This window comes from Xyrauchen texanus, chromosome 29 (genome assembly GCF_025860055.1).
Source record: "Xyrauchen texanus isolate HMW12.3.18 chromosome 29, RBS_HiC_50CHRs, whole genome shotgun sequence".
Classification (NCBI taxonomy): Eukaryota; Metazoa; Chordata; class Actinopteri; order Cypriniformes; family Catostomidae; genus Xyrauchen; species Xyrauchen texanus.
In genome coordinates, this window is record NC_068304.1 from 38,957,700 (window position 1) to 38,971,457 (window position 13,758).

At 40.3% G+C, this 13,758-nt stretch overlaps 1 protein-coding gene across 1 annotated transcript; it reads right to left on the minus strand.

Annotated features, from left to right (window-relative positions):
• Window positions 1-1,570: 1,570 nt before the first annotated feature.
• Window positions 1,571-4,865, minus strand: si:dkey-238c7.16 (uncharacterized protein LOC559078 homolog). Its single transcript, XM_052096868.1, has 2 exons — window positions 4,780-4,865; window positions 1,571-2,904 (listed from the first exon to the last, which is right to left on the minus strand). The coding sequence occupies exon 2, from the start codon at window positions 2,894-2,896 to the stop codon at window positions 2,231-2,233; it is 666 nt and encodes a 221-aa protein (XP_051952828.1). The 5' UTR covers window positions 2,897-2,904; window positions 4,780-4,865; the 3' UTR covers window positions 1,571-2,230.
• Window positions 4,866-13,758: the final 8,893 nt, after the last annotated feature.

Below are 13,758 nucleotides of genomic sequence, written 5' to 3' on the forward strand. Positions count from 1 at the left end.
GCATTATTCGAGGTCTGAATGCTCTAAATGACAATATTGTTATTTGGGAGAAATGTCGTCAGTACTTTATAGAAAACAAAAATGTTAATTTGACTAAAACACATACTTATAAATAGTGAATCCAGAGAAACTGATCATTTTGCAGTGATTTCTTAATTTTGCGTGCCTATCAAAAATCATTCCTCCAAGGCTGATGTTTACAAATCGGTTTTACATGAGAAAATGAGCCGTGGCATTTCTTTGAGATTCCAGTAAGAGAGGAAGCATCTTAATATTTCATCAAAATATGCATTTAGTAGAAAAACCTCAGTGGAACGATGTTTATGTAAAGCCAAAGTTTGTTAGGATAAGTGAGTGAGTGAGTGAAGGAAGGAAGGAAAGCGATGTAGTGCATGTTACTGTATCTTGTCCAGAAACCGTACTTTCCACACAGAAGGTAGAAAGATCAATCTTCTCCCCGGCTATGTTGGAATATGTGCTGGGATAGTTCCCACATGTTGGGTTTTGGCTTTGCTCCAAAATATTTTACCAGATGTGGGACTGCTGTCAAGTTACTGCAGTCAGCCTGAGGTTTTTGTTCAGATTTATAAACAAAACGGAGATAAGAGATGCGAAAATATAAGTATGCATATCACAAGCAAATTTGGTGTCTTAGCATGTGTACATGCACACCAATAACACCGCTAACTCCAAAAAACTTGTTATGAGTTTTAATCTCGTCAACGAAATGGAAAATGTTTGGAAATGTTCATTGATGATGAATGTTAATGTCAACGATAATGAATAGGAGATCAAAAAGATGCATAAATGTAATATATTACAACTTTTATATCTCCACAGACAATTAAGCAAATAAACAGGTGAACAATCGCGATAGTCAGAATGCATAATTTGAGTGTTGCTTTGGGGATTGCGAATTTCTTTAAAAATGCCACGTAAATGCAATATCCTAAACTGTCTAAATGTGAGATGACAGAGTAGCTTCTAAAAAGTAACTAATACTTCAGTATATTCAGTAAGTGCTGGACCTCAGTTTTACATGCTTTTCTCATGTAGTTAAACAGATTAATCAATATGTTTGGTGCATGTTAAAATATTTTTAAATAGTTTATAAATTTTTCTAAAGATTTGAAAAATTGGTTAAAGTTTGGTCTGTTACAGTTTGATACATTTTTATTATTTGTCATTTTGCACAATATTTTAAAATAAATTATTATTATTTTTGTTGATTAAACTTATATGCCATTTTAGAGTAAAATTGACTGAAAATTAGTCATTAGGTTATTCTCGGCTTTTGATGTCAAAACGTAAGCATGCATGCACATAACACCGCACACATTGGATAAGCCGGTAAAGGTGTTCAAATGCAACAGGAAACTGATTTATGCCTTAACTTTACCCTGATGAAGAACGACTGTTTAAGACATTTACATGAACGGATGTTTTCAGGTTATTAAATATAATCTGTATATTGTGCATGTAAACGTGCTCCTTTTCTAAATGTTCTACTTGCTTAAGAGCATTTCTAGTAAAAAGACATGAGAGAAAGCATCAAGGCAGAATGTTTCTGTGATTAACAGTCTTTATTTTCATTGACAATCATCATTGTTTAATGTACATTCTTTAGCCGCTGAATGTTCATTGGGTATCTGAAGTGGCTTATTTTCATTTCTTATCCTGGGTTTTACAACTAACTGAATATTATATGCCTGTAATCCTAAAAACAAATAGTTAAAAGATAATGGTTTCATTATTAACTTGACAATTCTCTTGGTCTGACCAATTTAGTGCAACCATGCCTGTCCATATTTTCAGCCAGCTTGGTTCAATTAATCCCCCCCCCATTACAATCCATAGGGATGAGTAATAAGCCATGAACCAACCAACCCGAAAGTGAATCACAACACTACAAACTTTGAAATGAAGCACAAATCGGACAAAAAGGCAAAGGTACAAGACTGTGTTGTACTTGTCTTTAATGATGGAACGAACTACAATCCCATGAAGCATTGCGAATTATGTATTTGAATTGATTTTATGGAGTTGAAATGACATGCACTAATGGCTTTAACAGGAGCATATACAATCAATTAACAACTTCGGAGCTCGCGGTTTATCATCTGTTCATCATATGGAAAACATTTATAGGATTTTTACTTCCTGAACCAGACTGCTGCGCTCTATTGCGCTTCTAAATGTTGATGTTTTCTGGAGGCGTGTGTGAAGTGGTTTATATAAGGTTGACCTTGTCAACTGCTGTGCATGGGCCCTGTCCCATGTCTTCTAGGGCAAATGAGGGCTCTAAATTTGGGGTTGTGAAATCATGGGACACTTTACAGTCTAGCAGGTCCACTGATGGTGCCGCCACCGTATCCAAACATTCCAGCAAATCCTTGTTCTCCGTTAGTGTAGGATTGGGACTGGTTATGGCTTCACTCTCCACCGTGACCCCAGAGTCAAGCTCAGCATTAAGGGCTTCGGAGATCGGTTGAGATTTCACCAGGTCATCCAAGAGGGAGGAAGCCACCAAAGGTTCAGACTCTTGAATTTGCTCAGGTTCTTGCACTGGAGCTGCAGGTTCCTTCACATTGAGGCTGACAGCTGCCAATGCGGACTCCACTGCTTCAATGCCCTTACTCACCACGTCTTCCACTGGTGCAGCAATCTGTTCTGTGACTGCACTGACCGTTTCTTCTACAGCTTGTGTAATGCTCTCCAGAAAACTGGCAGGCTCACTGAGGTTCTGGTCTTCGTTTGGTGCGTCTTCTAAAGGCTTCTCTTCTGAAGCACTTTCTGGGACTGGAGCTTCAGAAGGTTTCTGCTCTGCGGTCTCCAGACCGGTTGTCTCTGCTCCTATTCCAGCTTCACTCTTCTTTCGACTGAGTTTTGCTCCCATTCTGTCCCCTTGCAAAAGTAAAATACACCAGTCATTAAACAAGATCAAACAAACAAAGAACGTTGAGTGAAACTGTTCCTGCAACGCTCAAGAGTACACTGTAGAGAAATGATGTTCTTGGGACAAGCCTCGGTTTTTAATGACCTTTGTTGACGATGGTTTCAGACACCAGAGCGCAACAGTACCCGCTAACCTTTCCAGCCGCCTTGATTACGGAAGGATTTTTCCAAAAGGATTTCAGGAGAGTTTTAAGCCATGAATCAAACCTATCCAAAACTAAAGAGATTTCACTACCATCAGTTGTTGGGGCAGTTAGGATTAATCTACTAAAGTGTCCGAGCTCATGAGAAATGGCCCGCATAAAGTACTTTTAAAGGAATATTCTGGGTTTAATTACAGTTAAGCCCAATCAATAGCATTTGTGGCATACTGTTGATTAGCACAAAGATTTATTTCGACGTGTCCCTTTTTTTTTTATCTCCCCAATTTGGCATGCCCAATTCCCAATGCGCTCTTAAGTCCTCGTGGTGGCGTAGTGTCTCTCCTCAATCGGGGTGATGGAGGACGAATCTCAGCTGCCTCCACGTCTGAGACCGTCAATCCGCGCATCTTATCACGTGGCTTGTTGAGCTCGTTACCGTGGAGAAATGGCGCACATGGAGGCTTCACCCTATTCTCCGCAGCATCCACGCACAACTCACCAAGCGCCCCTATTGAGAGCGAGAACCGCGTTATAGTGACCACGAGGAGGTTACTCCATGTGACTCTACCCACCCTAGCAACCAGCCAATTTGGTTGCTAAGGAGACCTGGATTCAAACTCGCAACTCCAGGTATGGTAGTCAACGTCAATACTCGCTAAGCCACATGGGCCCCCTTGTCCCTCCTTTTCTTTAAAAAAAAAAAAAGGGCAAAAATCAAGTTTGCAATGAGGCACTTACAATAGAAGGGAACGGAGACGATTTTGGAGGGTTTAAAGTCTGTTATGTGACTCTTATAATTTTATAAAAGCATTTATATTAATTAAACAGTCGTTTCAGGGATTTAGGATTTGCAGCATTTTTTCATATCACCAAGTCAAGGATGATAAGTAGGAAAAAAACGAGGAAAAACAGTTTTAATGTTTCAATGTAAAACTTTCATGGCAAGTTCGACAAAAACAACTACATTTCGTATGTTAAGAGCACCACCACTAAAGCACCACTACTTTCTGAAAAGTACTTTTTTACAGTTGTACATTACATTGTTAGGCTACTTTTGTAACATACTTTTTAAGAGCAAAGCACATGGGATGTCTGCAATTTGGGACGCAGCATGGGTTCACATTAAATCTCTATACAGAACATCATGTTCTCTTGTGGTGCTGTTGGCGGGTGAGAGAACCACAACACTGATTTATGTGATGAACACTGTACATGCACATTTACAGCATGTGATTTATTTAAGCACAAAAGCTCTCTTTTTTTCACATAATGATCAATTCTCCAACTCTGCCATTACAGTAGCACACTAGGCAATGTGCATAATTTATATTATGATTGGTAAGGTTTAAATACTTTGTAAAATAGTAATAATTTCTCCTAACTCAACCATCTGAGGACCCAACACTTTTTTTAATTCTTTTTTTTTTTATTATTAGTTGCAAAGCATAGCTTACAGTACACTGTCTTCATCCAAATAATGACTGTTTTGATGAATAATAACCCCTGAATTGAAACGCTGAAGATTCAAATGAATAACCACTGACGTGGCACCAGAGCCCGTCACATTCATGTATACCCAATGCAAAATACAATCTCCTTTATCTTTTAAAGTAACTCAGCCGAAAAGTCAACGTCACAATTGAGCATGCATGTGGGGCAAAATGAGATCAATATGACCCACCTTGTTGAACGGTGGATGAGCGCACAAGATCAGGGATGAAGAATCTGACCGACTGTGGAAGGAAAACTCCACGATGGGGATTCCGATTCGCGAACGAATCGTTCTTTTGAACCGATTCCTTTGAACGATTCGCAAAACGTTTAAAAGTCACTTCACTGGAAAGGAGAACTTTAAAGAGAAGTTGGTGATTTGTTGGAACCCTAAACAAAGCAACATTTGACTCTTATCTTGTTTTCGAGCAGATAAATAATTTAATGTAGGCTATCTGACAATATAAGCAGGAGCTTAATTCGGGTGACGGCACGGAACTTGAAATGTAATTAAACTACCAATAAAAACAAATGAAATGCCGCGTGTTCACTTCTGGGAACGCTTTTGAGCGACGACTTGGTGAATCGTTTTAAATGAATCGGTTCTTTGCAACGAACCGATTCCCGGCCCTGTGTAGAGCGTCAACAGCGACGTTCTAAATGTGGAATTATTGATTAATCTGGACCATTTTCTGCCTCTTTGACTAAACACGTGTTTCAATGCAGCCCAGTCATCATTCGGAACCTTGAAACGGTTCAAAACAAATTTAATTATTGATCCAAATTGACCCGTATAATCCCAGCAGATGTATTTTACTCCTCGGATAGCCCAGTGGAGAAAAAAAATTTTAATAGGCATTTTACAAAAAATATAAATAAAATAAAAGTAGTAAATAGTGAAACTATGAGATTTATTCTTGGTCACAATTGTAACCAGTGGGAAATTATAGCTGAGGATGTGTAATACAGTCATTTTGCTCAGCAGGGCAAAAGAAAATGGCAAGCAATAAAGTATTTATATATATATATATATATATATATGCAGTACACACACACATAAAGTATATGGTATTTTATTGTCAAGCAATTGTGATGGAAAGGGTAATGACAAACCATGTATAACTGCATATTTTTTACTTTAATTTATTGTAATAATACTTTGAAATATGCAATTTTATAATGGGAGTCAATCAGGCGCCTATCCAAAAGGGTCTCTGAATATTCCCACCGGTCACAATTGTGACTACTCACATTTTACTTGTCCTGTGAACATTATTTGTATGAGCTAGAGCAATAGTCGGTGCTGAATCAGCTGATCATCAGGAGAGCGAGATAAAGGGGAGTCAGAGGCACCAGTTAGAGAGAGAGAGAGAGACGCAACCGGCTGTGCTGTGTCTGTTTGTCTTATGGCTTTTGTTTGTTTTATGTTGAGTTTTGCATTAAAACTTTATGTTGACAGTTCAACCGCTCCTCCTGGCCCATCCTTTACCTGCTACATTAAGTTTTACCATTACACTTTACGTTGACTGTTCCGCCGGTTCCCGCCTCTTTCTCACCCAACCTTTATACTGTTACAGTGACAATTATTGCCACTTAAAAAAAAAGAGAATTTCCACTTAAGTCCAACAGCATAAACCTCAGTCTTGTTAATTATATTTGTCAAATATTTGTTTTGTTCCAATACACATCTTATCCCCTACAGAAAAAGTACTGTTGCGGTACCATGGATGGTATCGATTCAGAATACCATGGTACTTTTATATTGCCTATATACATGAATGATTACTTTATTCATGTACATGGCAGTCATGGGAATCTGAGGTACTTAAAACAGAAGCACTACCATGATATACAGAATATATATATATATATTGCTTGCTTATTGTCCACAAGATGGAGACACATAACTTTGAATAATTATTGAATCCTTGAACGTCTCTATAGTGGGTGAAATGGTGATGTGTAATGAAGAATTAAGATTTTTTTGATTGGAATTTTTAAAAATGTTAATTTTGTAACAATGTTTGTTGTTTAGAAAATGGCAGCTGGTGTTAGTAATTGTACAGCCGTCACAGTAATTGCAGAGCTGTGAAAACTGTGGTTGTGTAATGACTGTGAAAGAGAGAGATGAAGCTGTTATCACTCTTAAGACTCTCAATCCCTCATTTCACTTCCTTTCTCTGTCTGTCACTCCATTTTCATGCTGTTTATTTGGAAGGAACATTTGGCACAGAAAGTAAATATCCAGGGATGATTGGAAACATCTGCGGCAGTAGCAAAGTATGGTAGAGAACTAGTGAGTGTGTTTATGTTTTCCAGCCCTGTCATTTGAATTCCTTTTGGTATTGCTTTCCTGAATGTCATCTGACAACTTATAGTATATACTGTAAGAGCCCCATCAGACATAGTTACTTCCTTTGCAAAAGTAGAGAAACACACACACAAAAAAACAAAAATGCTGCTGATGCTGCTTACATGCAAATGATCAGATAATGCAGATGCTCCTGGGAATCAGCCATTCAATGTATGTGTGATACGTAATAATGCCTTGGGGTTTCTCCATTGTGCCTTTGATCACATCAGTAGCCATAGATGTGTCTGAATATGCAGCTCATAGTTTCCAGGAAAGGCTATTTTTCAGATACCTCAATGACAAAATGTATTAACTTGAAATCTGACAGATAGAGAAGAGTCCAAAATGGTTTTTCATGTTCATGTAAGTTGACAAACAGAATACATTTAGAAAATGCATTTACAAAAATATTCAAACGCCCAACATAGCCTCTGATGAGTGTCTGACCTCTTTGGTATGAGTGGGCCGCTGGTGGCTTTAATATATTTTTAGTCTGAGGGGATGTTGAGAGATTTGCTGGTCTCAGATTGCTTGCCATCAGGACTTCGGTCTGAAAGATTTGTTCCATCTCCTTGCCCATGTTTTCACAGAGAGAGACACCATTTTTTTTCTCTTGGTGAAAGAAGTTCTTAAACTCTGCATTCACTGTGTTAGAGAGAAAAACAGACAGACAGATAGATAGATAAACAGACAGACAGACAGGAACAACGAGAGACTGACAGACAGAGATAGACAGATGATGATAGATAGACATACAGGTAGGCAGATAGATTATTGTATAGATGGATAGATAGATAGACAGGTAGGCAGGAACAGAGAGACAGACAGACAGAGATAGACGGGCCGATAGATGATGATAGATAGACAGACAGGAATACAGAGAGACAGACAGATAATTGTATAGACAGACAGATGATAGATAGACAGATGATGGATGGACAGACAGACAGATAGATGAGAGATGGATAGATAGATAGACAAACAGACAGATAGATATAGATAGATGACAGACAGACAGACAGATGAGAGATGGAGAGATAGACAGACAGACAGACAGATGAGAGATGGATAGATAGACAGACAGACAGACAGACAGACAGATGATAGACAGACAGACAGATAGATGAGAGATGGATAGATAGATAGACAGACAGATAGATAGACAGACAGACAGACAGACAGATGATAGATGGACAGACAGACAGATAGATAGACAGACAGAGAGATATAGATAGATAGATAGATGACAGACAGACAGACAGATGAGAGATGGATAGATAGACAGACAGATGAGAGATGGATAGACAGACAGATAGATGAGAGATGGATGGATAGATAGATAGACAGACAGATGATAGACAGATAGAGAGATGGATAGATAGACAGACAGATGAGAGATGGATAGATAGACAGACAGATGATAGACAGACAGACAGATGAGAGATGGATAGATAGACAGACAGATGACAGACAGACAGATGAGAGATGGATAGATAGACAGATGAGAGATGGATAGACAGATGAGAGATGGATAGACAGACAGATGAGAGATGGATAGATAGACAGACAGATAGATGAGAGATGGATAGATAGACAGACAGATGATAGACAGACAGATGAGAGATAGATAGACAGACAGATGAGATATGGATAGATAGACAGATGAGAGATGGATAGACAGACAGATGAGAGATGGACAGACAGATAGATGAGAGATGACAGACAGACAGATAGATGAGAGATGGATAGATAGACAGACAGACAGAGAGATGGATAGATAGACAGATGATAGACAGACAGATGATAGATGGACATACAGATAGATGAGAGATGACAGACAGACAGATAGATGAGAGATGGATAGATAGACAGACAGACAGAGAGATAGATAGATAGATAGAAAGGGATGGATGTTATCTCCCATCTGTTTGGCTTTTGGCAGATTCTCAAAGCTTTAAAGCTGCTTTGCTGATAAATGTATTGAAAAAGGAATTTTGGAATCTATCAAACTTCAGAAGATTATATATAGTGACAGTTAACATGTGTACAATAATAATATACGCTAGAAAGTTTTCAGCTCCCAAAAACGGCCAAAATTTTTCGGAGACTATTAGAGGCCAAAGCATCCATCACTTGTATCTTCAATGTCACATGGCATATTCTAATCCTGTACGCTTCCTCACTTAATCACATACACATGTGGCAATACAGATTATCAGTGCATCATATATCTTCTGCTATATATTTGAAATATAAAAAAAATCTAAACCTCTGCTAGTTTGACACAGACAATAAATCATTTAATGTTCCTGATTCTGGTGTTTGTGTGTGTAATTATAGCCAGAAGATGACAATAGGATGAGATGGTTTAATTAATCTAAAAAGATATAAAAACTTTGGCTGCTTTGCTGAAACCAGAGTGCACTAAAGAATTGAATACGTTAATTACACACGGCTGTCATATATTTCACTAGCAGACAACAGAACATTATATCACCGTATCTGAGCCAGAAAGGAGATATAAATAACACTTCTAGAGCACATACCTTGATTTTCCTTCTCTCTTGAAATGAAGTTTGATGACAGGAAATTGACTGGCAAATTCTCTCTCTCACCCGCTCTACAAAGCACCAGATTAACAAAAAGATTTGAACTTTTCCTTAATCCTTCAACACTCAACCAGACGTGCCAGCAAGATCAATTTAGATCTGCAAGCACCCACACACACACACACACAAGCCATGCACTGCAAAGTGTGTCTGCAAAAAAAATGGCATGCATAACATTTTGATTGTTATTCCATTTTAAATGTGATATAGTTAGTATTTTCATCTTCAGATTCGATTGCACCAGTTGTTACAGAAGGAATGACCTCAGGAGTCAGATCAAGTAAAACACTGCATACTGTTAACGACCGAATCATCCTTCGCTCAGACAACAATTAAAAGCACTGTGCAATTGGAAACATGAGTTTTTGTACTTCAGAAAAAGGTAATTGTCAAGCTATTTAATGTGTCTAAATGTGAAAGTCAACGTGAACACTGTTCACAAAAGAGGGGAAAGTTATTCAGATGCTAAAGTTCATAATCCTTTAATTTGAATCCAGGAGTCCTGCGACCCTGATGCATGTGTGTGTGTGTGTGGGTGTGTGTGTGGGTGTGGGTGTGGGTGTGGGTGTGGTTGTGGGGGTGTGGCGGTAGTGTAGCGGTTAGCACGCTGCGCTACGAACCTGGCGACCTGAGTTCGATTCCTGCTCATGGCCAACACCAGTGACGATTATCTGAACCGGTCCCGGGCCTCCCCTATGTTGACTCAGCCTAAAATGAGTACCTGGTGCGGTGTGTAAAACATCGCCACTGGGGAAACAAAGGAGGTCGGGCGTGGTGCTGGCCACCCACCTCCTCGTGTACCGTTCCGGCCTTCATAGGTGCTCGCTAACAGCACTTGCCCCTACAGTCTGTTAAGGCTATATGGGGGATCTTTGTTGTGTGCATATGCTGCATGTATATTCATCCTGTCATGGTTTTAAACTTGTGGAGGCAGATAACAGTATAGCCATCTATAAAATGAGCTATGGCATTCTACACTCATGTGTAAAACACAATATGAGGATTAGAGAAACATTCATTTGTCTCCTTGTAGCGCAACGTTGCCTTTTTTTTGTTTTCTTACAACAGCATTCAATTCATCAAAACCCTTCTGTGCAAGTGGCAGATGTGTAAACACTGTGTTTGTCACAGGATTAAAAACATTCATCTGTTAGGTTTGTGTTTGCATGAGTCTTTGTAGCTGTTTGTTCTTGGATATGTATTCTGATTTCATTCTTTTTTATGTGGAGTAAATCTTTAAAACAGATGCATGTGCATACTCAAGTGTGTTAATGAACTCGCATGAGGCATGATCATCACCTCCAAGCGTATTCTAATCCTATTGCAATGTTGACATGCCTGTCCATTATATCAGTTCATATACTCAAGCCACCATAGTTCACTGGTTCACTTCAGAGCACTAATGTTTGAGTGACTTCATTGCCTTTTCTAGGCCATTGTTCAGGTGACAATCTGAGCTGGAAGAGAGTCTGAACCTTATTTGAATTACAAATGCATGCATCATACTTCAGTGGGAGCTTATGTTATTTATGAAAGCCCATATTTCTGTTAGTTGTCGGCAGGCTTGTTTGTGTGTCATGAATGCGAAATTACTCTATTCTGTATATTAGAAGTGGCTGTATCAGCTTTAGGATGCTCTGATAAACGGTTTAGTTTTTTTGTCTCACCAGAGATCTAGTAAGGTCCAATTGGGGAATGGGGACGATGTTAAGAACTACATACAACAATGTGCATTTACAGGTAAATAGTCACATTTTTAGACATGGGTTTAACATGATTAAGATGATGATGATAAATGGGGAAAATAAACTGAAACATTTACCAACTTGGTAGAAGTTGAAAAGTCAAAGTTTGTCTGCACATCATCAGCTTTTTTTTAAGAATGTGGCAGGGCGGAGGGCGGGGCCGGTTCTCGAGTCCTCCTTCCCGGGTTTCGGCACCAGTGTAAAGGGGTTAATGGAAAGGAGGAGGTGAGAACCGGCCTGACAACATAAATAATAGTTGAATAAATAACTGAACCTGAAAGACAAACACACACACACAGGTGTCGGACAGCTGCCCGTAAATCTCTCTCTCTGTCGCACCGCCGTCATCGGTCAGCCTTTATTCCTCTCGGAGGCTTGATTAGCCTGATTAGGGGCCGGGTGTGCGGAATCACGACCCCGCCCTCCGCCCTGCCACATTGGAATATCGTGGGCTCAATACAAGTTAAGCACATTCAACAGCATTTGTTGCATAATATTGATTAACACAAAAATTAATTATGACTTGTCCCTGCTTTTATAAAAAAAAAAAAGAAGAAGAAGCAGCAAAAATGTAGGTTACAGAGAGGCACTGTGGGGCCAAGAGAGAGGAGAGAGAGATGAAAAAAAAACACTTACTCGCCAGTTCTCCGTTACGCCGTACCTTGTTCCTCGGCCACTCCTCCACCCTCTAACGGACGACAGCAATGCCTCTCCGGGCGGATCGGAGGCAGTCCTCCAGCCCCTGGTTGACGGAACGCCTCGCCGCGTTCTCGGGGAACAGAAGGGGTCTCGGAACCCGCCGCGTTTCAGCGGCCGGTTGGGGAGTCCTCCGCCCCTGGCAGCGGCCCTGACCGCTCCAGGTGGTCGGTTAGGAGCCCCGTCTCCCCTCGCGGTCGGCGGCCGTTCCTCCGCTTCCAGGTGGCTGGGCTGCTCCGTCCCCCTGCAGACGGCTTCGGCTGCTCCGTTGGGGTGGACGGTAGTGGCGAGAACTCTACTACGGCGTATCCCTCCTTCACGGATTTTGGCACCAGTGTAAAGCAGTTCAATGGGAAGGAGGAGGCGAGAACCGGCTTGACAACATAATAATATTTTAATGATTCACTTAAACCAAAGGCGAACACACACACACACACACACACACACACACACACACCACGACGGACATGTCCGTAAACGATCTCTCTCTCTCGCACCACCATCCGCAATCTGCCTTTATCCCTCTCGGAGGCTTGATTAGCCTGATCACGGCCCGGCACCGCCCTCCGCCCTGCCACACATGTGTTTTAACAAATGAATATATTTAAGTGCTTTTTTAAATGATAAGCCATTAAACCCTCCAAAAATGGTCCCCATTCACTTCCATTGTAAGTGCCTCACTGTAACATAGATTTTTGCTTTTTTTAAAGAAAAGAAGGAATGTGACGAAATTCCTTTTTTGTGGTAACCACCAAGCAATGGCATGGCCGTGGGCACCATGGACTGAAGCCAAGCCAAATTTTTGGCACAATTTAGTTCTTTAGAAGTCCCCAAACCTCTCTGTCCCGGTTGTCATTGTACCCCCCCCCCCCCCTTGCCCCTGCCTGGCCACCCTTTTGAAAAACTCCTGGCTCCGCCCCTGCCACCAAAACTCATTGAATATTGTTCAGGTGGCAAGTTTAGGAAAAGTCACCAAGCCTTGTACTGCTCAGATTAAGGAAACTATTTTTATTTCATTTAAAAGATGACCCGAAAATGACCTGAACAGTGATTAAGGGTTAACTTGTATTGAACCTGGAATATTCCTGCAATGTCTTACATTAAACCAGCATTAATCTTTGCTTGGAAGGATGACAAAGGACGAGGGGGGTCATATACTTAACAGGGTCTTTTCCTCACAAAAAAATCTATCATATGGCTTCAGAAAATTACACAAAGAACACAAAAAGTCATGGGTTTGGCATGACATGGGTGTTAGTAAAAGAGGAAAGTAAATGCAATTATTCCTTTAAAGATGAGTTTAAAGCCATAGTGTATAAGGAGCCCTTTCAGTCAACACATGCAAAGGTGATCCAATGCGACTGTTAGAATTAAAGTCCTTTCTTACATGGGCTTCACACACAATCCAGACATAAGTGAGTGGAACAGACCAGCGTTAAGTCTCAAATCCCTCTTTCCCAACAGCTGTGTGTAGCACATCCGTAATAATACAAATCCTACTAGCAAGACTTAGCTTATGCATATTAATTAGGCCATGCGGGCGTTCTGTGCGATCTTCCTTGAGCGTCCGTTCAGACAACCTAATTAATATTCATGAGGATTCGTTAACAATCAGCTAAGTCGTGCCCACTTAGCGCCTCTCAGCCAATCCGTTGGGCCCCTCGCGCATACGTCACGCAAACTGATACATATTCATGAGCCAAGTCTTCAGTACCACAATGAAAACTCGAAGAAGGATTTACGGCGCTCTTCAGGCGCACAAGAAT

Coding starts and splice junctions, on each gene's coding strand:
- si:dkey-238c7.16 (XM_052096868.1), bottom strand. CDS start 2,896: ATGGGAGCAAAACTCAGTCGAAAGAAGAGTGAAGCTGGAATAGGAGCA.